The sequence below is a fragment of the Eptesicus fuscus genome, chromosome 16 (assembly GCF_027574615.1).
Source record: "Eptesicus fuscus isolate TK198812 chromosome 16, DD_ASM_mEF_20220401, whole genome shotgun sequence".
Lineage (NCBI taxonomy): Eukaryota > Metazoa > Chordata > Mammalia > Chiroptera > Vespertilionidae > Eptesicus > Eptesicus fuscus.
The window spans coordinates 1873293-1901021 of NC_072488.1; the positions used below are offsets into that span (position 1 = coordinate 1873293).

The 27729-nt window shown below is 50.4% G+C and overlaps 1 protein-coding gene across 1 annotated transcript; it reads left to right on the plus strand.

The window, feature by feature from the left end:
- The first annotated feature begins 8 nt into the window (after positions 1-8).
- On the plus strand, positions 9-26535 carry CPSF3 (cleavage and polyadenylation specific factor 3). The gene is made up of 17 exons (XM_008162425.3): positions 9-188; positions 2396-2459; positions 4005-4102; positions 4637-4765; positions 5976-6153; positions 7536-7625; positions 8091-8241; positions 9334-9509; positions 10482-10640; positions 11799-11945; positions 12551-12812; positions 13865-13963; positions 15415-15509; positions 16453-16540; positions 19448-19517; positions 20886-20982; positions 26258-26535. Exons 1-17 carry the CDS (start codon positions 139-141, stop codon positions 26357-26359), a joined length of 2055 nt encoding a protein of 684 aa, XP_008160647.1. The 5' UTR covers positions 9-138; the 3' UTR covers positions 26360-26535.
- Positions 26536-27729: the final 1194 nt, after the last annotated feature.

The following is a 27729-nucleotide window of genomic DNA, read 5'->3' on the forward strand; positions in this document are numbered from 1 at the left end:
CGCGGGCGCCGGAGCGCCGGAAGTTGTGCTCTCCGTGGTTGGGGTTCTTCCTAGCTTGGTTCCCCGTGGCTATGCTTCCACTATAGAAAGGCTCCCGCCACCTATTGCTCGCCTCAGCGTCGCCTTCGGACTTCCGGGATGTCTGCGATCCCTGCGGAGGAGAGTGACCAGCTGCTGATCCGGCCCCTGTAAGCGACCACCGGGAGGCGGGGCGGGCTAACGGGATGGCCGGCCGCCTCCGTCGCTCCGGGTCCGCGGCTGCCGAAGGGGTTTGGGGAACTGTAGGTCGGAAGGGGCCTGCTGGGTTGAGTGGGACTGTGCTTTTCTCCGATCTTAGGGAAGAGGGTTGGAATTGGGGGTGGGGAGCCCCTCGGGGCGCTTTCATACCCGCTGGAGAGTGGGGCAGCCCCTGAGGGAGCTGGTGCTGCTGCGGCGGGCAGGCCGAGAGGAGGACCGGATGAGGCTGTAGCTGCGAGGAAGAGCGCAGTCTGCTTCTTGGGACCTCCGGGACTTGACATTTGCCGAAATGCGAAAGGGGGGAAATAAGTTGGGGATTTCGTAGGAGTTCCGCGTGGAGCTCAGACCCTGGGGGAATGAGGAGGGTAGAGAGCGGGAGAGGAGGGAAAGCAGGGGTGCTGGGGACGGAACCCAGCCCTGGGTGCCCGTGAGCGGGCTGGTCTTCCCGGGGAGAAGCGCTGGGCAGACCTGGAGTGCCGCTTAGAAAGGGAGATGGGGATGCGGGGAGCTTACTCTGCGCCGAAGCAGTTGGAGCCCGCAAACATGTTTACTGTTCGGTGTTAGCACAACATGGATGGATGGATGCGTTTTTCAAAAGATTGGAAGTATCTACCTAACACGTGTCCAACATGGACTTGCTGAGCACCTGCTGGGGAAACAATGCAGGTTTCGCTCTGCTTCGGGCACACCTGTCCGCTCCTCATGTGCTCACTGCCAGCTGTCAAACACCACACTGCGCGCTGGGGATACAGATAGGCGAGCGGGCCAAGGTACCCGGATTCACCCTCTTGGAAGGAATTGCAGCGCGAAATGAAAAACTACCGGAGAGCTCGTTGGGAACACAGGGAGACCGTGACTTTGCAGTCAGCCCTGAAATCCGAACCCTGTTGTTTCCTCAGTGGGAATAATGTAGCAGCTGTTGCTGTGCGAGTAACTCTCTCTCAGTGCATGGTTACTGTTAGTATAACCACCGGCAGGCATGGCAGCTGAGTGAGTGCCGTGGAGCATGGAAAAGGGGAGAGAGTGCTTTCTCACGCATCCTGGAAGAGGTACCCAGGCTGAGCCTTAAAAGAATGAGTGGGAATTACAGACAGGTAAAGGATGGGGGCAAGGATGTTCCAGCCGCAGCAAGTGGCACGTGTGAAAATGAGAGGGTCACAGTTTGGGGCCACTTTCCTCCTGGCCATGGGTAAAAGATTAGCAGAGGAGACGGGCGAGGCGAGCAGGGCCCATCTTAGGAAGGATCTTGTACACTGACGGGGGAGTTTGGCTTTCCTCATCAGTTACAGGGAGCCCACAAAGGCTGTTAAGCAGGTGGGGATCCAGTGGAAATGAGGTGGGGGGAGGATGGAAGACTGCGCCTGGCAGCAGCTGTGTAGCAGATAAATGGAAGGATGGGGTGCGTGGCGGGAATCTAGTGGTGGAGGTAATCCAAGGGGTCAGCCGTAAGAGCTTGGAATGAGTGAAATGGGATGAGCAGCAGCGTCGGAAAGAAACAGGTTTGAGAGAGAGGGAAGTGGAACCTGTAGGACTGTAGAGCGATGAGATGTGGGGAAGGGAGCTAACGGGAGTGTAGGATGACGCAGATTCCTAGTTGGATGGCTGCAAAACGGCCAAGGAGTACGGGGGTGGGGGGCTGGAGTAAGTTTCGGGGTTTTGTTTTATAACAGCATCAACTACACTGAAATAGCAAGGTAAAGGAAAGGACCCGAGGTTCACAGGTGTAAGAAGTCATTTCCGTTTAACCTCTCTGGTAAATGCACATCGTGATCTTAAGTGAGAGAATTTTGCAGTGCCTACAGGCTTACACTTAAGTGCTGATTCTGAACGTATTATTACGTAATCTGTGTTCCTGCTAGCTGCATTCTCAATGCGTCATCATACCCTCACATTCAGGGGTGAACTTCAGCCTTAGGGCTTCTCAAGTCTGTTCCACCGTCTCTCACAATCTTAACAGCGGCACATCCTGCGCTCCCAGAGGCTGCCGCTCCCCTGTCCCCCGAACTGCACCGCCCCGGCGCTGTCCCTCCCTGTCTCTGTGGGACTCTCACCTGCCTCGGTGCGATGTCGTCGGGTGGGGCACAGTGTAAGTTGTAAAAACGTTGGAATTCGTGGGCTTGATTTTGATTGTTTTCATGTCTCCCCTTGATGTTCACAGGGGAGCTGGGCAGGAAGTGGGACGATCATGCATCATCCTGGAGTTCAAAGGGAGAAAGATAATGGTAAGTGTCACCCTGTGGTCCGGTGAACAACGGCCCTGTCCGAGTTGGATGTCAGGGCTTTTCTAGTACAGCAGTTAGCTGTTTAGCTCCCAGAAACACTTCCTAGTTGGAATATGTAGTCTGTGCTATAAAATGGTAATGTAGTAACTTGACAAGACATTCCGTAAACTGAGAAGGTATATTCTGCGACGTAGCATTGTCCGCCAGATCTCCTGAACTGTTGCTCACAAAGCCCCTCTTCCACTCTCGAGGGTCCCGCCGTCCTAACCGCCCGCCCGGGTGGAAGGCCCCCGGGAGCACGCACAGAGCCCCAGCCACGCCCGTGCGCTGTGCCGCTGGAGCCTGGATTGGCAGCTTCGGTGCCCACATTGGCATTAAGGCCGCTCGCCTTGGGCAAGGCAGCTGCTTCTCTGAGCCCCTCTCCTTCTCTGGAAGGTAGAGGGGTGCGAAGAGATGGTTGCCGTGGTCCTCATTAGAAAGGCCGCTCCAGGGCTCACGTTCCTTCAGCTCCACTCCTCTGCTCCCAGTCTTAAAAGACCAGGGACCCGTCACACGTAGTCGTCTTTTTAGTCATTTATTGTGTTAATTTTGTAGAAATGGATAGAATTTGGTAGAAACAGCCCCAAAGTGAGTGTATAACTCATTAATGACCGACTCTTAATAAGTTGTTCCCAAATACCTTAAAATACTTGTACTGCACTGATTGGGAAAGTTTCCCATTTCTAATAATTGACCTGGAGATCAATAAGGTCTGGTAGTAAATCTATAAACTTTCAAAATGCCCACCATCTTCTGACATCAAAGTTCTTGAAAAAGAGTTTATTCACTGTTAGAGTGACTATAAAAACTAGTCGGGAGAGGATATCTTGTGTTTTTTGTCTTGTGATCCTAAATGTGAGCTATATTTTAGATTTATATGGAAAGTTAGAGCTTTTAGTAGTAGCGTATTTCCCATCTTCTCCATATATAAAACCCTAAGCGACTGGTCGACCGTTAGACCGGTTGCTATGATGTGAACTGACCACCAGGGGGCAGACACTCAACGCAGGAGCTGCCCCCTGGTGGTCAGTGTGCTCCCACAGGGGGAGTGCTGCTCATCTAACCAGCGGGCACCAGATGCCGGGGTCACAGCTGGTGAGCGCCTCTGCTGCAGCAGCACGAGCCTCTCCCACCTCTGTGGCAATGCCAGTGCTCCCGAGCTGTGGAGGCAGGCGCTGCAGGGCCCGAATGAGCAGGAGCAGCCCCCAGGCTCAGAGCTCCTCCCCAGCTGCCTGCCGCTTCACGCCCTACTACCTCTCTCAAGGGTTGTCAGACTGCCGGTTTCCCGGATTGTGAGAGGGCGCAGGCCAGGCTGAGGGACCCCAGTGGTGCACAAATCTGTGCACCAGGCCTCTAGTATTTGATAAGAATTATGTTCCCAAATGCTAGTATGTAGAGTCCATTTTGATTATGTGTGTGATGGGTCAGTTATAACATTGTCTATTCAATGGGTGAGTTTTAATAAAATGTATTTATTTAATAAAATGATCTTTCTGTCTCTTTCAGTTGGACTGTGGGATCCACCCTGGCCTAGAAGGAATGGACGCTCTTCCTTATATCGATTTAATTGACCCAGCTGAGATTGACCTCCTACTCATTAGTCAGTAAGTTTCTTCTTTATTGACGACACTGTTTTCCATAGACTTTTACTTTAAAAGTCATTCTTTCCCAGATGCTAAGATTCTGAAGTTTAAAAGAGTCTTTTCTACCGGAAGCATATTGCAGACATCTAAGTCTAAGACAGCACTCTGCATTGTCCGCAGCTTAGAGCAGTTTACAGAGAAGTTCTTTTCCTCCCTCTGGAGCAGTGAGGCAGAGAGAGCATGTGCCTTGGATCGCTGTACAGCTTGAGACCAGGAAAGCCCTGCCCCAGGCCTCCTGAGGGCATGGTCTTGTCGCATCCAATAGGAACTTCATTCACAGAGAGCGGCGTGTCAGTGTTATGCCCCTGCGGGGCTTGTTACGTTGGGGGCTGGGGGAGGTCTGGGTGTATTCTTCTTCCGTCTCTAATTATCACTGATACAGTAATTGATGTTTGAAACTACATTTACTATCTTTTTCTTACACTTATTTCTTCCCTCCCTGTATATGTGATGGGTACTATTTTAAGAATTGACAGAATCTCTTCCATTCTTAAGTTTCCATTTGGATCACTGTGGAGCTCTGCCCTGGTTTCTACAGAAGACAAGTTTCAAAGGAAGAACATTCATGACTCATGCTACTAAAGCTATCTACAGGTGGCTTCTTTCAGATTACGTCAAAGTCAGGTAAAGTGCTCTGTTAGACTCTGGGTAACACATGGCTCACGATACGGACCATTTTGGTTTTTGAAACGAGGCACTGTGTTAATTCACCAGGATGTCGTTAATTTAGTCATTCAGATACCCACTGTGTACCCAGCACCTTCTGGCCTTAAAGTCCTTACGTAGTTCTAACATTCTTTTAAATCTTTGTAATTTAGGTGGATTATAAGGTATAACAACAATATTCTATAAATGTTAATTAACACCAAATACGTTATACAGTGATATATACTGAAATCTTATTTTAGATTATTTGATCAAAGCAAATTGACTACTTTAAATGAAAAATTTTCCCTGGGGAAGTCTTTTCCAGTTGCAAGAGGAAAACTTCTTTTATTGGAAAATTTGTGGCATTTTTGTGATCCCTACAGCACAGATTATTAGCCTTCAAAAGTCTACTCTTTAATATGTGTATCCCAAGCGTTGTAAGATGCCATTTGTTATTCTTCATATGTAAATACAAAAGAATGGAAGAGTTATCGTTAGTAGTAAATATACTCGTTAACATTTTAATGCTACTTACCACATGCAGGCACAGTCCTCACTTCTTAACATGGTTAACTCATTTAACCTTCATATGAACCTCATGGCGTAGGTTCTGTTATGACTCCCACTTTACAGGTGATGAGAAATGCATGGTGATGGGCATAGAGAGGCTAGGTAGTTTACCTACGAGGGTCACGGTAAGAGACAAAGCTGGATTGAGACCCAAGCAGACTGGCTGCAGAGCCTGTGTCCTTCACCACTGCTCTCTCTTGCCGTTTTGGAAGTTCATCAGCATAATCTCCAGAAGAAAGGTTACGCTAACCTTTGTAGAGAAGTCTTTTCACGTCACTGTCAGGACCTCTGTCCTGGGTCAGTGTGTGTGAGGGAGTTTCTCTCAGGTGCGTTGGGATAGAACAAAGGTTGAGAAGTACTATCCTCAAGAGCACTTTGCTTAGTTTACTGTGTGCTGTGCTTAAAATTATGCTTCCTGGTTGTACACACTAAAATTTTTATTATAACTGCAGAGCAAAAAGATACACAAGATGGCAGTGACCTTCTAGATAATATAACCCATACAATATAATTTGAAGAAATAATTTCATGGATTTGTCATCCATAGTTACTTTGAGTTCAAAGACTTTTAAAAATCTTGCCCTGAATTCTTTTTGTCGGATCTATAAAAATGTAGTAACATATCAGCGGACGACATGCTGTACACCGAGACCGACTTGGAAGAGAGCATGGACAAAATCGAAACCATCAACTTCCATGAAGTGAAGGAGGTCGCAGGAATCAAGTTTTGGTGTTACCACGCGGGCCACGTTCTCGGAGCTGCCATGTTCATGATTGAGATCGCAGGCGTGAAGGTACTCCCTGCCCTCTCCGCTTCCTCCCCACGAGAAATCCGTGCAGAGCTGCTGCCACCAGGTGGTGCTGAAGAACATTCCCGAGGACTCGCAGTGTCCAGACACTGAAACCCGAGATAACCTGAAGTCCATGCTTTGTCCGCTTAAGTGTCATAGTTCATACCCCAGGACAGTGCTTCCTGGGAGAAGCGGGAGGAAAGAGTGAAATGGGCATCTGAGCGTGACGTTCCCTCCCACTTCCAGAAAGTTCCTTGGAAAACTGCCTGGGAGGAGCTCTGTGTGTACTTAACGTGCAACAGCACCTGCCCTTTGTGTCCCCCTGCGGTTCTGGGGTTCGCACACAGGCCCTGGGGAGTGAAGGGCTCTCAGACAGCTCCGTGCGCCGTCCTACACGGAAAGACCAGCGGCATTCTCGGACTTCGGGAAACGTGGGTGGCTAGTTGGTGTCGAGACTGAAGTGAGAGCAGCGGTTCTTTCTTTAAAAAACAAAATATTTTTTTAATTGATTTCAGAGAGGAAAGGAGAAGGAGAGAAAGATAGAAACATCAATGAGAATCATTGATTGGCTGCCTCCTGCACGCCCCTACTGGGGATCGAGCACACAACCCGGGCATGTGCCCTGACCAGGAATCAAACCGTGACCTGGTTCATGGGTTGATGCTCAACCATTGAGCCACACCGGCCGGGCTAGCAGTGGTTCTTAACTCTGGCTACACATGAGAATCACTTAGGGAGCTTTTGAAAAATGCCCATTGAATCAAAATGGTGTCGTTTCAAACCCCCCACACCTTTTTTTTTTTTTTTTTTTTTTTTAGTTTTCTAGGTGATCTTGATGTGCAGCCAGAGTTGAGAGGCGATATTCTAGTGTAATATTGTCCTGAATTTTCAGCAGCTGCTCATATAGTATTTAAAATTTTTACACATTGAGTTGTCCTATATGATTCTAAATCATTTTTTCTTGCTGTTTGCTCAAAGGCGCAGAAAATAGCACAAATGCAGATCTAAATTCTCATTTGAAATTTGGCACACCCTCCAATGATTTTTATCTCCCATTTTTTATGGTTTTCCCATATTCCTCAGTGGACGTCTTTCCTCATTCTGCCTTTTTCTCTAAGATGTTGGGAGCACTTCTGACGTTTGCTAAGATCCAGGTTCCCCTTGGGGGAGGATTCTGGGAGTGATCATTCCCATTAGTTAGATTCACTGATTGAAATGCTGGATGGTCTTTGACCAACTAGGGTAGACACAGCGTGGCACCTCAGTTTCATCCGTTGTGGGCTATTCGCCTGTTTATTTTCACTTCAGGTTTTATGAGCTAAATGTATTTAGTAGTAAGATGAACCCTTCCAAAATCCTAACCTTCTAGCTTTATCTTTTCACAGCTTTTGTATACAGGTGACTTCTCACGACAAGAAGATAGACACTTAATGGCCGCTGAAATTCCAAATATTAAGCCTGATATTCTTATCATTGTAAGTATTAGTGCACGGGATTGTAGTCAGGATAATGTAAGCAGAATTTTTCCTGGTGGGGAGAAATATTGCAATCTCATTTTTATAATATGTGGTTGTATATAAACGTATCTTTTTTGGTATAATACTTAATTTTCTGACCTCTCTTTGTAGTGCAGCTCCACTTTCTTGCTATTAAATATATCAGCTCTAGTCTAAAGTCAGGGGTACTAGGATACCACCTAAATGTTTTTGTCCAGGTGGGTTACCCTACATTTTCAGACTATTTCCTGGTTCCATTTTATAAAGAATTTTTACCACCTCGCCAGGTCTTCGGTCTGACATTCTTATCTATTCTAACAGACACGTCCAAGTAAGTAGCCTGTTAGTGGAGAAATGAACCACGTTGCTTCCATCTCACGGGTGCTTAGCTTTGTACCCTTTGGAATTGCGGTCTTGGTCTCACCCATCTGATGTGTCACTTAGGAATCGACGTATGGGACCCACATCCACGAGAAGCGGGAAGAGCGAGAAGCGCGGTTCTGCAACACGGTCCACGATATTGTGAACAGAGGCGGCCGGGGCCTCATCCCTGTCTTTGCTCTCGGGAGGGCTCAGGAGCTGCTCCTGATTTTAGGTGCGTCTTTGCCTTTCGCTTGGGGGATTCTTAGAACCTGGAGTGCCTGGCCTTGAATAGGTTATTCTACTTTACTGGGCTGCCGTTTCTGCATTTAGAAGTAGGGGTTGGGGCCAGGGTTAGGGTCAGGGTCAGGGTCAGGGTAGAGGAACAGTGACTGGCCTGCTCCTGCAGACATAAGTGGCGTGCCTTTCTGGTTGCCGTCAGCCTCAGAAGGCAAGAATATGCTGCCCTTTGACCCACCAGTTCCACTCCTGGGAAGTAAGTGAGATGCACAGAAAACCTGTCAGTAAGGGTATAATCATTTCAGTATTTTTAAAGGAATGTGTCAGTAAATACCACATTATAGAAAAAAAGTCATGTTACATTGTATTCACATAACATGTTAAGGGGACCGAAAAATAGAGATCAGTCTGGCTCAGGGGTTGAGCATTGACCTCTGAACCAGGAGGTCACGGTTCGATTCCCGGTCAGGGCACATGCCCAGGATGCAAGCTCAATCCCCAGTGTGGGGTGTGCAGGGGGCAGCCAATCAGTGATTCTCTCACTGATGTTTCTGTTTCTCTCTCCCTCTCCCTTCCAATCAATCAAAAAAATTGTTTAAGAGGTGGTTTTCTAAAAATAATAATAATAATAATAATAATAGGGTTCAAAACAGTATGTACTCTGACCCTAGTGAGGTACAGATTGCACAAAAGACTGGAAAGGTTAACTCTGGAGAGTGAGTTGTCTACTTTTCTTCGTTTTCCAAATGCTCCGTGAGCGTGTGTGACTGGTAGGGGGAACGGTGGGTCACTGCTGGGTGTGGGTTCGATGATCCCTTCAAAGCCAAGCACCCTGCGGCTCCTTGGGGAGCACAGTCTTCCCAGCACCAGCGACGCGGGCCTGGGTGTCCGCAGCGGCCTGCAGAGAACTGGAAGCCATTGCGTCTGAGGGAGGGAGTCGGGCTGATGCTTCCTGACTCTGTACAACATGCTTACGTGCTTTCATTATTTCTCGTCTGAATTTTTAAATTAATTCTCCGTATCACTGATTCCGTGGACTCTCTACCCCCCGTAACAAAGTGACATTTATCTCATAACCTCTCTCCAGACGAGTACTGGCAGAATCACCCGGAGCTCCACGATATTCCCATATACTACGCGTCCTCTTTGGCCAAGAAGTGTATGGCCGTGTACCAGACGTACGTGAACGCCATGAACGACAAAATCCGCAAGCAGATCAACATCAACAACCCCTTTGTCTTCAAACACATCAGTAACCTGAAGGTGAGAGCTTGTGGAGGGAGGACAGGGAGGCTGACGCACCAGGAGGCAGCGGGGGGAGAGAGGCCTGGCCTTCATTCTGGCCGCGTCCTCACCCACGTCCTGCCTCTTCCCCGGCAGCCATCACTCTTCTGAGTGGATCAGGAACTTAGCAGCGGGCGTTCCTTTTTGCCACTGCTCCAAGTCCCCATGCCTTGTCACTGTTTACTGTTGCTGAATAACTCGGACCTTTTTGTCGCAGAAATAACAAGTCCTGATGAGAGAAATATCTTGTGTTATGTATGTTCTTACTCAAACCTAATCATCTTTTTGATGATTAGCATTATAAATTCCATATGTGAACATCTTCATGTTTACTTTTCTAGAGCACTCAGTAAAATCTGATTTTCTTTCATTAAAATGTATATATTGTTTCATCCAAACTAATGCTCTAATCATAAAATAACACCCCACAGCATTCAGATTGTAAGTGGTCTTCCAATTATAGATAAGCTCTGTTCATAAATCCTTGTATTTTAGGTTAGTGTTTTAGTAATTAGAGCCGAGTTTTCCCTAGAAACAGTGTTAATTTTTTTGTTAGATTTCTAGGCCAGCTCAAAATATCCCTGAGGCCTGAGGGAGCTGTGAGTCCGTGGGGAGTCCTTCAGAGTTCTATTCTGGGTGAAGAGAAGTCCAGTTGGCTCTTCTTTCACGTTCTGCCTCCTTGCAAGGCGCTGAAAATGGTCGTGATTGGCCCCTTAGCTGCCAGAGCAGGTTTTGAAGGTCATTGTGAGCTAAGTGCTTTTTCTCACTTGGTTGTCTTTCATTCCTAGTCCGAACTATTCGGAACTTGGAAATTGGGCTGGTTATTAGTCTTGTCAAGACCCTTTCGCTCGTGTGATCACCTTTTCACCGTTTTGTTATTTATTAGAAATAAGGGAAGCTTGGTCACAGCTGGTATTCGATGTGCTCTTTCCCGCCCTTTCCCTCTCGCAGAGCATGGACCATTTTGACGACATCGGGCCCAGCGTGGTGATGGCCTCCCCGGGCATGATGCAGAGCGGCCTGTCCAGGGAGCTCTTCGAGAGCTGGTGCACGGACAAGAGGAACGGCGTCATCATCGCAGGGTACTGCGTGGAAGGCACCCTGGCCAAGGTCAGTCACGCCGAGCGCACTGCAGAGGCCCTGCCAGCGTCTTCCTGATGCGGTTCTGTAGTGCAGGGTCACTGATTCTGAAGGAGATGGAACTCGTTAGCTGGAGCTGTTCGTGAGGTTGAGAAGGAATGCAGGCGCTGAGTGGCGTGACCTGATCCCCAGGCGGTTGGAGGCGCATTAAAGCTCAAGGAGCACCGTCAGGTGCAGTGAAAACGGTGGAAAGGATCCCATTTGGGACAAACGGTGCCGTGGCTGATGGGGACGAGGCTCATTGACAAGTGTTCTCTTGAGAGGCTGTCGGTGTGTTGGGCTCATGGCCCGTCTTCCTGTCGCTGTGAAATGCCTGCTGTGAGCTCTCAGGGGGCACACCGTCATGTGCAGGACTCCAGAGGCAGTTTCTGAGCACCAAGCATCTTGTTCTCGTATCTCCTCTTGTGGTTAACTTCCATTTCATTTTCTAAGTACATTGATTCCGCTTTGCTCATTTTTATTACTTTACCTTATTCTGTGAGTCATTCAGACAATGTTAGCTGTGTATTTAAAATAGATTTTCAGCCCTAGCCAGTTTGGCTCAGTGAATAGAGTGTCGGCCTGCGAACTGAAGGGTCTCAGGTTCGATTCCGATCAAGGGCATATCCCCAGGTTGCGGGCTCCTCGGGGAGCGCAGTCTTTCTAAGCATCAGTGATGCATGCCTGGGTGTACAGGAGGCAGCCGATGGATCGATGATTCCTCATCATTGATATTTCTATTTCTCCCTCTTCCTTCCTCTCTGAAATCAATAAAAATGTATTTTAAAAACTAGATTTTCCGAATAGTAACGCACCTACCCTTTATGCACACCCTCTTCACTGGAAGCTTCTTTCTAGAGCAAGAGAAGAGTGGAGAGGGCAGGCTTGCCTTTCTAATCCGAGAGTTGTTTCCTCTTCTAGCACTCCAGCCCATCGAGTTTTAATTAACCCGCTTAGCTTTCTGATTAAGTGTTTGCTTGATGAAGGAGATAAGCATTTGATAGTTACTGAGTCCGTGGTATTAGAACGCTTTTTGTGCTGACGGTCCTAAATGTAGCGTGAGTTTATGGCTGCATGGAAAGTGGAAAATGTGCCGTCTCCAATTGGGTGGTTTATTTTGTTTTGTTTCTTTTTCTTTGTTTTTCACAGCACATCATGTCTGAACCCGAAGAGATCACGACCATGTCTGGACAGAAGCTGCCGTTGAAAATGTCTGTTGATTACATTTCTTTCTCCGCTCACACAGATTACCAGCAAACCAGCGAATTCATCCGCGCTTTGAAACCGCCTCACGTGGTCAGTCTGGATTTCATTTAGCGCATTACAGGGGAAGCATACCCACTTGCAGCAGCTGCTTCTCAGATTAGACCCGCCTTCTGTCCACGCAGCTCTGTCAACGGAGCTTGCACTCACCTTGCACCCATCCCCCCAGCTCCCCTGTGAGGTAGGCAAGCTGTGCACTTTATTTTTTAAAATATATTTTTATTGATTTCAGAGAGGGAGAGATAGAATCATCAATGATGAGAGAGAATCACTGATTAGCTGCCTCATGTACGCCCCCCCACTGGGGATGGAGCCTACAACTCAGTCATGTGACCTTGACCGGAATTGAACCTGGGACCCTTCAGTTCATAGGCCGATGCTCTATCCACTGAGCCAAAGCGGCTAGGGCAAGCTGTGCACTTTAATTTCCCACTACACGGGCACCTGTTCAGACCTACCAGCCCCAAATCCACTGTTCTTTCTGTTACCCTCTGCTGCCTCCCCAGTAACATAAGAGTGCGGGTTTGTGCGTAGTAACAGCTCTCCACTTGATGTTTAACTGATTCATATTCACAGAAAGGCCGTAGTTACCTGAACTAAGGATCCTTCCTGGACTCTTTCAAATGTCTTTCATGTAGATTTTAGTCCATGGAGAACAGAACGAAATGGCCCGATTGAAAGCAGCCCTGATTCGAGAATATGAAGATAATGACGAAGTTCACATAGAGGTTCATAACCCTCGGAACACAGAAGCAGTGACCTTGAACTTCAGAGGGGAAAAACTAGCCAAGGTCATGGGCTTTTTGGCAGACAAGAAGCCAGAACAAGGCCAGCGGGTCTCAGGAATACTTGTTAAGAGAAACTTCAATTATCACATACTTTCTCCTTGTGACCTCTCCAGTAAGTGCACTGTTGAATGTCAAATATAATTTGATTTTAGCATTGAGAGAAAAAGTCTATGAAAACTTCTCTTCCCTAGTGGCCACATTTTAAATAACAGCCAAATAATAAGAGAGCAGTAGGTGAAAGTGAATGATCCAGTTGGTTTTATGGGAAAATAGAAATCTCCCCTGAACTGCTGCCACTTCATCTCTTTGTGAAGCCGCTCTTTCCTTCATTGAACAGGCTTACCTCTAAGGCAGAGTGGCTCCTGCTGCCCTGGCCGCTGTCCTCCCTTTCAGCGGAGCACATAGTTCTCTCCTGAAGGAAGGTGGCCCCACAGGCACTGATGTGTATGCCTGTCGCTTTATGTGGCTCCTGGGCCTTGTGGCCGGAGCCTGTGCACATGCTAAGCCAGCGTGGCTTTTGCAGTCAGTGTGGTCTGATGTCCACGTGCACCACTGCTCAGACTTCGGTGAACTCTCGGCGCTGATGCAGGGATGAGGATGCGGCTGTGCGCAGGTGGACGGCTCAGCTTTGCAGGCCGTCGGCGTCCTTCCTTCAGCAGTCGGGGCGCTCTTACCTGCGCCTGGCCTTGTGCTGGGGCGGGAGGGCCAAGGTTCACGCAGGAGCACAGCCCCCGCCCCCCCCCCCCCAGAAGCGCTGCCCGAGGAGAGAGGCGCTTGTCCGAGTGAGTCCCAGTGTCGGTCACGAGGCCGAGGAGCCCGGTCAGCGTGTGGGGAGACATGGGCCCTGGCGTCGGGAAAGGCTGTGCCAGTCAGGAGGTGCCAAGCCCGAGAAATGGCGGCCAGCTGGTCTGCTGGCTGGAGACGCGGAGGGACCGGATGTGTTCGGGAGGATGGGGTGCTCTCTTGGGGCTGGAGCTTAACCTTACGGGGGGTCAGCAGGGGGCTTAGGGAAACGAGGCTGGGGACGGACTAAGGAGCGCCTTGTCGCCTGAAACGTGCTCTCGGTGGCTTTACTTCTCTTGCCTTTACTCCCAGGGTATTTGCAGGTTGTGTTGGTGGGACTCTATTGTTCCTTAAAGTGTGTTCATTCTCGTTTCTCTGCAGATTACACTGACCTGGCCATGAGCACTGTGAAGCAGACCCAAGCCATTCCCTATACCGGCCCCTTTAATTTGCTCTATTACCAGCTGCAGAAACTGACAGGTGTGTATATTGATTGACAGTCACTTGTTTTTTTGTTTTTTAAAGTAATGACATATCTAGGAAAGGATATGGTTTCATTTTGGTAACTGTCTCAGATTAGCACAAATTTTATTTGTACTTCGTCATACCACATTTAGGTGAAGCTTAAAAATTTACTCATTACTCGTCAATTTTTTAAAATCCTATTATACCTTTTATCTTCAGTCCACTTAAAATTCTAAAAATATCGGCAGTCTTTGCTCCTTGGGTTTAAAATCTACTTTAGTTTACTTACCCGAATCTTACCTGTTTCTTTCTTTGTTCAGTGACAGTTTTTCTCGTGCCGCTAGTTGCTGTGCTCAGCAGGTCTTCTGAGAGCGCAGGGCCGCTGGGCAGAGGCTGTGAGGGAACCCTCTTCTGTTTACCGTTAGCCATTGGCAGCGAGGGCTGCGGAGCACAGCGAGGGGCAGACTAGGCTAAAGGAGAGACGTCATGGGCAAGAGCACTTCCAGTTACAAGATGCCCTGTCTCTCAGCGTGCTCCTCCTCCCTCACGTGGCCTGTCTGTTAGCGTGCTCCTCCTCCCTCGTGTGGCCTGTCTGTTAGCGTGCTCCTCCTCCCTCACGTGGCCTGTGTGTTAGCGTGCTCCTCCTCCCTCGTGTGGCCTGTCAGCGTGCTCCTCCTCCCTCACGTGGCCTGTGTGTTAGCGTGCTCCTCCTCCCTCACGTGGCCTGTCTGTCAGCGTGCTCCTCCTCCCTCACGTGGCCTGTTAGCGTGCTCCTCCTCCCTCGTGTGCCCTGTCTGTCAGCGTGTTCCTCCTCCCTCACGTGGCCTGTGTGTTAGCGTGCTCCTCCTCCCTCACGTGGCCTGTCTGTTAGCGTGCTCCTCCTCCCTCACGTGGCCTGTCTGTCAGCGTGCTCCTCCTCCCTCACGTGGCCTGTCTGTCAGCGTGCTCCTCCTCCCTCACGTGGTCTGTCTGTTAGCGTGCTCCTCCTCCCTCACGTGGCCAGGCACAGCAGCGCACACGCTTTTCCACCTCAGGGCCTCACAGGAGGAAACCAGAGCCTCATGTTAACGATCGAATTGCCCTGTGGGAGGAGGGGCCCTGGGAAGACAGGGCAGAGGGGCTGTCGGGGCTGAGGAGCCTGTGGTAAATGTTCAGGTGCTAGTGGCTGGTCTCAGCACAAAAACAGAAGTGTGACAGTCCCCACAGTGTGCTGGTGATGAAATGTTAATGTCCGAGGTAAATCCATTCTAGTGGTATGGCTTTTTAATACATATTGAGATCCCCTAGTTACTGTGAGCAATCAATATGGACCTCACTTAGCTATTTAAATCAGACCACACAGACACACTATGCATTTTTTTCATTACGTGTCAGCTTTAGTTCAGCTGTCTCTATAAGCAAATGAATAATTATGCCTCTGGCAGATGATCAGGAAATTATGTACATCTTCTAATTCTTTCTTTCAGGTGATGTAGAAGAATTAGAAATTCAAGAAAAACCTGCTTTGAAAGTGTTCAAAAATATTACTGTAATACAGGAACCAGGAATGGTGGTGTTAGAAGTAAGATGAGATTGTTTACCCAAACACGGAGGAAAAGGTTTTAAGCACTCACATGTGGAGACTTGGCGTGGGGTGGTGAACACACAGTACTGTGTACAGCTCATGTCCTATAGGATTGTATATCCGAAACGGTATAATCTCATTAGCCAATGCCCTCCCTCCCCATAAATTCCATTTTAAGAAAAGAGTTTACATGTAATTGTAGAGAAATTAGCTTCCCAATCAGGAAAAAATTATTGGAGAGTATAGCTTTCTTAACAAGATCAGCTTTACATACAACATAGCGAGGCATTGTCTGTGTAACATAGAAACTGGCAACCAGTCAAGGCTTGGTGTTGAGTGTGTGTGATGAGTAGAGAGAAGTCTCTCATATGATTACGTTGGAGCTGACTTTACAGTATCCCAGGCTGCCTTCAGTATATCAAAAGCTCTTAACACACAAAAAAAAAAAAAAAAGCTCTTAACATTTTCAAGATAAAAATCTCATTCTTTACATTAAAACTTGTCATGTACACGTCTTGAGAGAGTGGAACTTTGAACACTCAAGTACGCAACATTAACATGACCCACGTCCACAAAGGCAAGCAGTCACTAATTTAGGTAATGTGGTTCCCACTGGTAGAATTTTAAATTCCTGCTGGTGGAATCGGGGACCCAGACACCAGATGAAACTGATGGTTGATTTTGATAGGTTGGCATCTAAGGCCCAGGCGGTTCTTTTTAAAATGAATCCTGGGACGGAATGACCTAAGGCGGCCTTGTCTGTTTCTCTGTCCCAGGGTTGTAGGTAAATTGTTTGCAAGTTTTCCAGCTACAAGGTCAGCTGTTGTTTTCACATATTATTTTAAATAAATTAAAAAAGGCCTGTCACTGGTCGTCTGCAGTTCTGTGATGGAAGGTTTGGCCCAGCTTGTGCCCTCCTAACTCTGCCTTTTGCTTGCAGTGGCTAGCTAACCCCGCCAACGACATGTATGCAGACACCGTGACCACCGTGGTCCTCGAGGTGCAGTCAAACCCGAAAATCAGGAAAGGTACAGAATTCTCCATCTTCCGTTACACTTCACTGTATCAGCCAGTCCTTTCACTCTGTAGTGTTTTGAGCTAAAAGGCAGAAAGGAGAGTGCTAAGTTGCTTGAACTCTCCTGGTTCTTTCATTCCTGTAACCTTGACAGCACTGACTACACGCGAAACAGTGCACGTCACTAGTGTTTTACCTGCTCTGTGCCGGCCTTTATTTGTGCTGTAGAAATTGGTGGCACCTAGCTCTCAGATAAAATCTCTTGTGACAGTCCCTCTGGAAACACTGTCATCGGAAGTGTCCCACTATTGCCGTTAGCCAGCATGCCTAACGGGAAAACGGCTGCTGTGTCGCCATTCCCAAAAGCTGTGGAACAGCGGACTCCCCTGTCGGGTACCGAGAAGCACTTTGAACCAGGGAACCGGCCGCGGACGTGTCCCCGTGGATGTCCTCACAGTCGGCTCCGTTTCAGACGTCGCTGGCTGTCACACGTCGTGGGGTGTCGTTGGCATCGGGCAGCCCTCCTGCCGCTGGGGAGGAGGCACGTGGCTCTTCTGCGGCTGCCGCCCTCCCTGCACGCGCAGCAGGCCTTGTCCTCTGGGAGCGCTTCTCGCTAAATACTAAAAAATAAGCAGTCGGCAGTTCTTGGATTTCGGGAGAAAAAGAAGTTTAGCTGACCTTCATGATCATCTTCCTGAGACTAGCCAAATCTATATTATGAAACACCCAAACAAATGTAAAGTGTTCAAGGTACTGGTAAGCACTGAATATGTTTTGAGTAATAGTCATAAAAATTGTAATTAGGGCTCCGTTTGGCCATCTGTTTTGTTGAATCACTAGTGGGTAACGGGTGCCCGTGTGCTCGGCCGTGTGGGAGCCGTGCGCTCAGCACAGAGCTCCCCGCCCTGGGTTGCCCCGCGTGTGCGGTGTCACAGTCCCTGCCCCGACGCAGGCCCACTCATGACGGAGCAGTTGTACAGGCAGTGACAGCTTGCTCCTGTTGTTTACATTTTTGTTATCGTAGATAAACATACAGAGGACAAATGCAAGGTCGTATGACCTTTACAAAGGTCATAACTAACTAGTGGAGCGAAGGTTAGGAGAAGGGGCAGGTGGAGTGCAGGGACCAGGAAGGGGAGGTTAAGCCCAGAGTTTGGGTGGCACACCCTCCCGTGCTAATGCCCAGGCCTCTGAGAACACGCTGCGTGTGGCTTCGATTTGTTCTTGTCACATCCAACGCCCCTGGGTTGAATTGTGTTCTGTCCTCCAAGGTTGCCTTCTCTGCCGTATAGTCTGATAACCCGTTTGTAAATGAAGTCTGTTTTGTGATATAATGGCGGTATTTTGTCCGATATCTGTATACTTTTCTGAAAAATGAAATGTCCATGCAAAAATGGCATTCCCCAGGCCAGTGAGGTGCTGGTTGTCTTCAGTTCAGGGTCCGAGCCCCCAGGGTTCCTCCTGCTGAGGTGGAGGAGCCCGGAGCACGCTGTCCTGCGGTGCTGGCCGCTGTCGGCGGCAGCTGCTGTTCGGACGGGCGCCACCTGTGACTGCGCTGAAGCACAGAGGCGGTGCTCGGTTCGGTTGGATGTGTTCATCGGGGGCGCTGGGCGCTCTTAGGACTCTGGTCCAGAATGCAAGTGCATCTTCCTCGGACGCGGGTAGTGGCTAACGTAGGTGTGATGTTACTGAGGGCCATCGCCCACTGGTAACGGTCGGGTGTCTCCGAGGGCTGGCCTCGGCGTCGGCAGAGGTCCGTGTGGACGCGTTGGGATCGGCTCTTTCCGTGAGTTACGCGTGAAACCAGCTGGCTGCCCTGGGCAGGTGATCAACTCTTGGTTGTTTCTGCCGCTCGGCGATTATGAAAGCTGCTGCGTAGCCTTCTTGTGCAGGTTTTTGTGTAAAGACACCGGTTTTTGTTGCTCTTGGGTCAGTCCCTAGCACGAGAGTTACTGGGTCGTGTGCTAACTCCGTGTTTCATTCTGTGCCGATGGCTGCTGGTGATGGCTGGGAGGTACTCAGTGTGAGCCAGGGCATCCTTGAAACCAGGCCAGGTGGCTCATCTTCCTACTCTGCCAGATTACTTTGTTTTGGGGGAACGCTAAGTAATCTAACTGGCAAGTGATAAATATCCTATATAATAAAAGGCTAATATGCAAACTGTCCCCTCGACCGGGAGTTCAACCAGGGGGCGGGGCCAACCGGCCCACCTCCTGCGCCCCCTCCCCATGTCTGGCCCAGCCTGATCGGCCCTGATCAGGACGGGCCGGCTGAACCCCACCCGTGCACAAATTCGCGCACCGGGCCTCTAGTCTATAATAATAAAAGAGTAATATGCTAATTAGACCAGACAGCCTTCTGGACGAAGCCGGGGCTGTGAGGGAAGCCCAGGTCCCTGGTGCCTGCCGGTGGCTGGAGGGAGCTGGTGCCAGCCGCTGGGGAGAGGAAGGCCTGTTCCTGCCTGAATTGCGTGCATCGGGCCTCTCGTTAATTAACATTATGGAACGACGAGAGGCCCGATGCACAACATTCGTTCAAGAGCGGGCCCTGGCCGCCCCAGCTTCGTCCGGAAGGTCGTCCGGATGGTCGTTCGGCTGCTCAGTCAATTTGCACATTACGCTTTTATTATTACCGAGTACAGGTGCATTCTACAGCGTAGAGGGTTGACTTTGCATGCAGTGTAGCTAAGACCAAGGAGCGTGGAGCTGCCATCTCCCTCACTTGCGGCGTTTCTGTGGCTCCTTCACGCAATGTGAGATGAGGGGATGAAGGATCCAGCTGCCTCCACAGGGAGGTGGCACGCAGACGCGTTTGTCAGTGGAGGATCCGTGGTCGGTCACGGACTCTCAGAAACGGTTCTGCGTGTTGGTTGGGAATTGGTGCACACAGGATGCAGACACAGACTCTTGCTTCTCTCCAGGTGCAGTCCAGAAAGTGTCGAAGAAGTTGGAGATGCACGTGTACAGCAAGAGGTTGGAGGTCATGCTCCAGTGAGTGGGCTCGCGCCTCAGGTGGGCGGGGCGGGGGGTGGGCTCCGGGCCCCCGAAGCCGCGCTCGGGCCCAGGCTAAGAAGCCTTCTGTGGAACTCGGTGTCGGCTCCCGTGCCTTCCGGGGCGGGAACACAGCGGTTCTGCTGTGGCCGTGGAATAGCCAGGCGCCCCCTCTGTCGGGTGGACGGACACCTGGCGCAGCTCTACCCTTAGAGCCAGATCCAGGCGCGGGTGCTGACCTTTCTACCCACCTTCCTCCGGTCCTCTTCCCCGCCTATCCCTCCCCTCCCCCCCCACCACACCCACACACACCTCCACCCACACACCTGAGTGTTAGAAACAGCAACGCACGCCACGCCCAGGCTCACAGCCACCTCAGGGCTGAGAGAAGGCACGTGCGTAAGCGCCACGTGTCGGTCAGCTGTCGCGCCGTGTCGGTCAGCTGTCACGCCGTGTCGGTCAGCTGTCACGCCGCGTCAGCTGTCATGCGGTTGCTGCGTCCGCAGGGCTTGTGGGACAGATGCACTGGCTGCTCTCACACAGACCACCCGCTGTTACTTGAAATGACACCTCTTTTCTCTCCTTTTGAATGTATTTCTGCAGCTAAAGTGTAACGTTTCTCCTTAGTGCTCTGGTTACACTTGGGCAAAGGAACTACTAACATTAACCGCTGGGCGGTCGGTCACGCAGCCGGTGCCCCCCCCCCCCCGCCCCCCGGTGCCAGCCGAACCCCTGTGGGCAGTGCCGACGGGCTGGCCAGTCTCTGGGTTTGCAGACTCACTGACTCCTCACCGCCCCACCTGCCAGTCGGCCTGCTGTTTGCAAATGTGTGTGACCCACGGGGACAAAAGCGACCGCTAGTGACGGGCTGGCTCCAGGGCACCGGCAGTGCCTGACCGCGCCTGCACGGGAGGTGCCAGTGCAAGAGTCCCACTCAGAGGAGGCGCCCAGAGTGGACTAAAAGGAGCGGCCGGCGGACGGAGCCATTGCAGCCGAGAGGCCGGGGTCTGGATCCCGGCTCCACTGGCACCGGCCGGGGGCTGTAGGCCAGTCCCCTGAACACGTCTTGCAAACCCCGTGTGTAAAGCGGCTTCTCGCCAGCGTTCTTACAGGTTGAGATCATGTATGTAAGTGCCTAGCACAGTGCCTGCTGGAATAGAGCATTCTTAATAAGTGGTAGCTCTGTTTTACCTGTTTTAGAACATCAATGAAATACAGAAGGTAACTAATTAATAAGTGTATCTCAGGGTTATAGATATAAGTATTCTACTGCAACACTGGGCCTAGCTTCAGTTTCATTTCCCCCAACTCTATAAAACTGCTTCATGTTCTAAATGCGTCTCACTAACGCTGTGCTGTGTGCCTTAGGGACATATTCGGAGAAGACTGCGTGAGTGTGAAAGACGGCTCCATGCTCAGTGTCACCGTGGACGGGAAAACTGCCAACGTGAACTTGGAGACCCGGGTATGAGCTGCTCCTATGTCTCAAGACATTTAGGAAATAAAGTGAAGGCAAATCATCTGTGATCCCACGCCTGACAGTAATCTGTGATCCCACGCCTGACAGTAATCTGTGACCCCACGCCTGACAGAGTAATCTGTGATCCCACGCCTGACAGAGTAATCTGTGACCCCACGCCTGACAGAGTAATCTGTGATCCCACGCCTGACAGAGTAATCTGTGACCCCACGCCTGACAGTAATCTGTGATCCCACGCCTGACAGAGTAATCTGTGACCCCACGCCTGACAGAGTAATCTGTGACCCCACGCCTGACAGAGTAATCTGTGATCCCACGCCTGACAGAGTAATCTGTGACCCCACGCCTGACAGAGTAATCTGTGACCCCCCGCCTGACAGAGTAATCTGTGATCCCACGCCTGACAGAGTAATCTGTGACCCCACGCCTGAGAGTAATCTGTGACCCCACGCCTGACAGAGTAATCTGTGACCCCACGCCTGACAGAGTAATCTGTGACCCCACGCCTGACAGAGTAATCTGTGATCCCACGCCTGACAGAGTAATCTGTGACCCCACGCCTGACAGAGTAATCTGTGATCCCACGCCTGACAGAGTAATCTGTGACCCCACGCCTGACAGAGTAATCTGTGACCCCACGCCTGACAGAGTAATCTGTGATCCCACGCCTGAGAGTAATCTGTGACCCCACGCCTGACAGAGTAATCTGTGATCCCACGCCTGAGAGTAATCTGTGACCCCACGCCTGACAGAGTAATCTGTGACCCCACGCCTGACAGAGTAATCTGTGACCCCACGCCTGACAGAGTAATCTGTGACCCCACGCCTGACAGAGTAATCTGTGACCCCACGCCTGACAGAGTAATCTGTGACCCCACGCCTGACAGAGTAATCTGTGACCCCACGCCTGAGAGTAATCTGTGACCCCACGCCTGACAGAGTAATCTGTGACCCCACGCCTGACAGAGTAATCTGTGACCCCACGCCTGACAGAGTAATCTGTGATCCCACGCCTGACAGAGTAATCTGTGACCCCACGCCTGACAGAGTAATCTGTGATCCCGCGCCTGACAGAGTAATCTGTGACCCCACGCCTGACAGTAATCTGTGACCCCACGCCTGACAGAGTAATCTGTGATCCCACGCCTGACAGAGTAATCTGTGACCCCACGCCTGACAGAGTAATCTGTGATCCCACGCCTGACAGAGTAATCTGTGACCCCGCGCCTGACAGAGTAATCTGTGACCCCGCGCCTGACAGAGTAATCTGTGACCCCACGCCTGAGAGTAATCTGTGACCCCACGCCTGACAGAGTAATCTGTGACCCCACGCCTGACAGAGTAATCTGTGACCCCACGCCTGACAGAGTAACCTGTGACCCCACACCTGACAGAGTAATCTGTGACCCCACGCCTGACAGAGTAATCTGTGACCCCGCGCCTGACAGAGTAATCTGTGACCCCACGCCTGACAGAGTAATCTGTGACCCCACGCCTGACAGAGTAATCTGTGACCCCACGCCTGACAGAGTAATCTGTGACCCCACGCCTGACAGAGTAATCTGTGACCCCACGCCTGACAGAGTAATCTGTGACCCCACGCCTGACAGAGTAATCTGTGACCCCACGCCTGACAGAGTAATCTGTGACCCCACGCCTGACAGAGTAATCTGTGACCCCACGCCTGACAGAGTAATCTGTGACCCCACGCCTGAGAGTAATCTGTGACCCCACGCCTGACAGAGTAATCTGTGACCCCACGCCTGACAGAGTAATCTGTGACCCCACGCCTGACAGAGTAATCTGTGACCCCACGCCTGAGAGTAATCTGTGACCCCACGCCTGAGAGTAATCTGTGACCCCACGCCTGACAGAGTAATCTGTGACCCCACGCCTGACAGAGTAATCTGTGACCCCACGCCTGACAGAGTAATCTGTGACCCCACGCCTGACAGAGTAATCTGTGACCCCACGCCTGACAGAGTAATCTGTGATCCCACGCCTGACAGAGTAATCTGTGATCCCACGCCTGACAGAGTAATCTGTGATCCCCACGCCTGACAGAGTAATCTGTGATCCCACGCCTGACAGAGTAATCTGTGATCCCCACGCCTGACAGAGTAATCTGTGACCCCACGCCTGACAGAGTAATCTGTGACCCCACGCCTGACAGAGTAATCTGTGATCCCCACGCCTGACAGAGTAATCTGTGACCCCGCGCCTGACAGAGTAATCTGTGACCCCGCGCCTGACAGAGTAATCTGTGACCCCGCGCCTGACAGAGTAATCTGTGACCCCGCGCCTGACAGAGTAATCTGTGATCCCCACGCCTGACAGAGTAATCTGTGATCCCACGCCTGACAGAGTAATCTGTGATCCCCACGCCTGACAGAGTAATCTGTGACCCCACGCCTGACAGAGTAATCTGTGACCCCACGCCTGACAGAGTAATCTGTGACCCCACGCCTGACAGAGTAATCTGTGATCCCCACGCCTGACAGAGTAATCTGTGATCCCGCGCCTGACAGAGTAATCTGTGACCCCACGCCTGACAGAGTAATCTGTGACCCCACGCCTGACAGAGTAATCTGTGACCCCACGCCTGACAGAGTAATCTGTGATCCCCACGCCTGACAGAGTAATCTGTGATCCCGCGCCTGACAGAGTAATCTGTGACCCCACGCCTGACAGAGTAATCTGTGACCCCACGCCTGACAGAGTAATCTGTGATCCCACGCCTGACAGAGTAATCTGTGATCCCCACGCCTGACAGAGTAATCTGTGACCCCACGCCTGACAGAGTAATCTGTGACCCCACGCCTGACAGAGTAATCTGTGACCCCACGCCTGACAGAGTAATCTGTGACCCCACGCCTGACAGAGTAATCTGTGATCCCACGCCTGACAGAGTAATCTGTGATCCCACGCCTGACAGAGTAATCTGTGATCCCACGCCTGACAGAGTAATCTGTGACCCCGCGCCTGACAGAGTAATCTGTGATCCCGCGCCTGACAGAGTAATCTGTGACCCCGCGCCTGACAGAGTAATCTGTGACCCCGCGCCTGACAGAGTAATCTGTGACCCCGCGCCTGACAGAGTAATCTGTGACCCCACGCCTGACAGAGTAATCTGTGACCCCACGCCTGACAGAGTAATCTGTGATCCCACGCCTGACAGAGTAATCTGTGACCCCACGCCTGAGAGTAATCTGTGACCCCACGCCTGAGAGTAATCTGTGATCCCACGCCTGAGAGTAATCTGTGATCCCACGCCTGACAGAGTAATCTGTGACCCCACGCCTGAGAGTAATCTGTGACCCCACGCCTGAGAGTAATCTGTGACCCCACGCCTGACAGTAATCTGTGATCCCACGCCTGACAGTAATCTGTGATCCCACGCCTGACAGAGTAATCTGTGATCCCACGCCTGACAGAGTAATCTGTGATCCCACGCCTGACAGAGTAATCTGTGACCCCACGCCTGACAGAGTAATCTGTGACCCCACGCCTGAGAGTAATCTGTGACCCCACGCCTGACAGTAATCTGTGATCCCACGCCTGACAGAGTAATCTGTGACCCCACGCCTGACAGAGTAATCTGTGATCCCACGCCTGACAGAGTAATCTGTGATCCCACGCCTGACAGAGTAATCTGTGATCCCACGCCTGACAGAGTAATCTGTGATCCCACGCCTGACAAGTTGTTTTTGTGTTTTAACATTTCCTTCCAGTTTCTTCCTATTTTTTATTTTTTTATTTTTTACAAGTTGTGTTTATATTATTCTACAAGGGTGAGGCACAAGTAGGCGTACAGTTGTCTGTATGTCCCGTATTCATAACTGCAAACCTGCTCTGCCCACCCCCTAGGAGAAGTTGTACATCCCTGCTTTTCCCTTCCTCATTGTCAGTGTTTTCCGAGGTTCCCAGGTGTAGGTCCCTGCGTGGTCTCCGCTGGCCTGGCACCCCGGTCCAGCTCAGCGGTTCCTAGTTCGGCGCCAGCTGCTCCGGTGCGTCCGAGGCGCCGCCCTCCTGTTTTGCCGCGGGATCCGCGCGCTTCTGCAGCCGCTGAGCTCCGAGGGTGCGGGCGCCTCTGGCTCACGCCAGCCGACTTGGCGTAATCACTTCCCAGGCCTGAGCGGAGTCCACTGCCTCGCAGGGTTGTCTTGTTCTGTTTAAACCTTTATTGTTGAAATCGTTATATATGACCCCTTTCCTCCTTGTCCCCGCTAGCCGGCCCCGCCCCCAGCCATCAGGGTTGTTCCGGAGATTAGAACAGTTATGCTGAACAGATAACCTGTATTTAAAATTTCTTTTGCATGGTCTTTGAGAAAACACTCCATTTATTTTTCCTCAATAGAAAAATAAACTAAGAACATAAATGGGGAAATCCATAGAGAGGAAGTAGAAATAGCCAGGGACAGGAAACCAGTGTTCAGTGTTCCTCCGGGAACACAGATGTGAAGTGTGAACGATCACTGTGCTTACTGGCACAGACGGAAGGGATGGCTGTGAACCATGATGGTGAAAGGCAGGTGTTCGCAGGTGGTGTGTGGGGTGAGGAGGGGTGACGATTAGGTGGCACATTACGCTCCCGGGCAGTGTGGTGGTGCGCATCAGATCCTTAAAAACTAAACGCCGTCATCCACACCACCTCGCGCTGGGTTTAACCAAAGGGAATAACTAGACAAGTGAGCAGTGACACAGCCAGGATGTCTGTTTTAGCACCGATTATCGCACGAACAAATACCAGAGCCCTAGGAAGAACCCAAGGGGAGGAGATGATAAGTAACAGTGAGCGAGTCGTGTAGGGTGCTCCCTCGTGCGAGGAGTGCGGTGCAGGCAGCCAGAATGGATGCTGGTGCAGGCTGAGTGTGCAGACAGAGTGTCCGCCCGCATTAAGTGGGGAAAGGTTACACACTAGCAAGTATGATAAGTTAATCCCATTTTTGTTTGAAAGAAATCTATACGTATACCTAAAGTCTAGAAGGTTACACACTGAAGTGTTAACAGAATTCAGTTTTTAACACGAGGAATATTTGTGGTAGGATAAATATTTAAACAGCACAGAGTGTTTTACAGTTGAAAAGTAACTCGATTATCACGAGTCTCATGCCCGCCCACAGGTTGCAGTGCGGGGCCTGCGTGTGCGGGGCTGGGTGTGTCCCCCTGTCCCCCCCCCCCCCCCCCCCCCCCCGGGATGAGTGTTCTAGAAGAGCAGTCACTTACTGCTGTGTAATAATGTCTGTGCTTTCACCTGCAGACTGTCGAGTGTGAGGAAGGAAGCGAGGATGACGAGTCTCTCCGAGAAATGGTGGAGCTGGCCGCGCAGAGACTGTACGAGGCCCTCACGCCGGTGCACTGAGACCGCCTGCCTGCGGATGCGCGGGAACGCTGTTACTTAAAAGGAAACAGTCCTTTCTCGGGACGGCAAACGGCTTTTATTCCAGTAGTTAGCATACCATAAACTACCCACTCATCTGTCCATTGTTTTAGAACTGCTGAATAAACCGTTCAGGATTTATTGATTCCACTTCTGGGCACGGATGCAGCTCCCAATAAACTTTAAAACCTGCTCACAGCGCCCTGGCCAGGCGGCTCAGAGCCCCGCTGTGTGGAGTCACGTCCTCTGCACCAGAACGTGCGGCTCCGTTCCCAGCCAGGGCACAGCCCAGGTTGCAGGTACGATCCCGTCAGGATGCATATAGGAGGCAATGGACATTCTCTCCCTCCCTCTCTACAATCAATCAACACGTCCTCAGACGAGGATTTCTCATTAAGTCTGTTCATACCAACTGACCCAGAATGTCTTACCATACATTTTAAGAAAATACACAATAACTTCTATTTTCATATTGATATTCTGAATTTAATTTTTCCAGATTATCAAGTTTTAAGGCCCTTTTCTATCTCCCCTCCTGATCCTCTTGCCAAGTTGCTTAATTTCTACATTTGTAAAATTACAACTTTGGGGGTTCAGTGATATTTCCTCTGTTTAATAGCTATGTATTCGATTTCAGAGATAGGAAGATTATACTTTTTATGTCTCAAGTTCAAGGGTATTCAGGTGACATTGAATTGTTTTGTATGTAAACTGATAGTCCAGGTTCCTGAGGTACACAGCACTCAGACTTGCAAATGGCACAGGCCTATCTGGTGCTGCTGCTGAGGGCGGTCAGCCCTGCCCGGGCCAACGCGGCATCTAATCAACAGGTGTTCGTTCCTCTGCAGAGGGCGCACGCTGTGCGTGATCGCTCCTCTCCTAACTGAAGAGTCGCTTGCACTCAGTCTAGCTAAAGACATCAGCTGTCCAGCCACTAAATTCCATCATCACTGGTTAGGCCTCTCCTCTTGGTGACTTATAAACCCATTCCCTGTGCTTTGGTGACAAACTTCACTGTGTAAATCTTTTACGTGAAATGAAATACATTTATTTCTGTAACATAGCCAACTTAGTCTTTGGCCCAAACCATAGGTCTAAGGGTCATATGAGATTTTTTTAAAATTATAGTTAGCCCTAGCTAGTTTTGCTCAGTGGATAGAGCGTCAGCCTGTGGACTGCAGGGTTCCGGGTTCAATTCCAGTCAGGGGCGCATGCCTAGGTTGAGGGCCGAGTCTCCAGTAGGGGATGTGCAGGAGCCAGCCCATCTATGATTATCATCATTGATGTTTCTATCTCCTTCTCTGAAATTAATAAAAATCTATTTTTAAAAATTATAATTTGAAAAATTTATA

Excerpts from the sequence above, each read along its gene's own strand:
- CPSF3 (XM_008162425.3), top strand. The coding sequence starts at position 139 with ATGTCTGCGATCCCTGCGGAGGAGAGTGACCAGCTGCTGATCCGGCCC. Across the intron at positions 2,460-4,004 it reads TCAAAGGGAGAAAGATAATG|TTGGACTGTGGGATCCACCC; the intron begins GTAAGTGTCACC and ends TGTCTCTTTCAG. Across the intron at positions 20,983-26,257 it reads ACGTGAACTTGGAGACCCGG|ACTGTCGAGTGTGAGGAAGG; the intron begins GTATGAGCTGCT and ends TTTCACCTGCAG.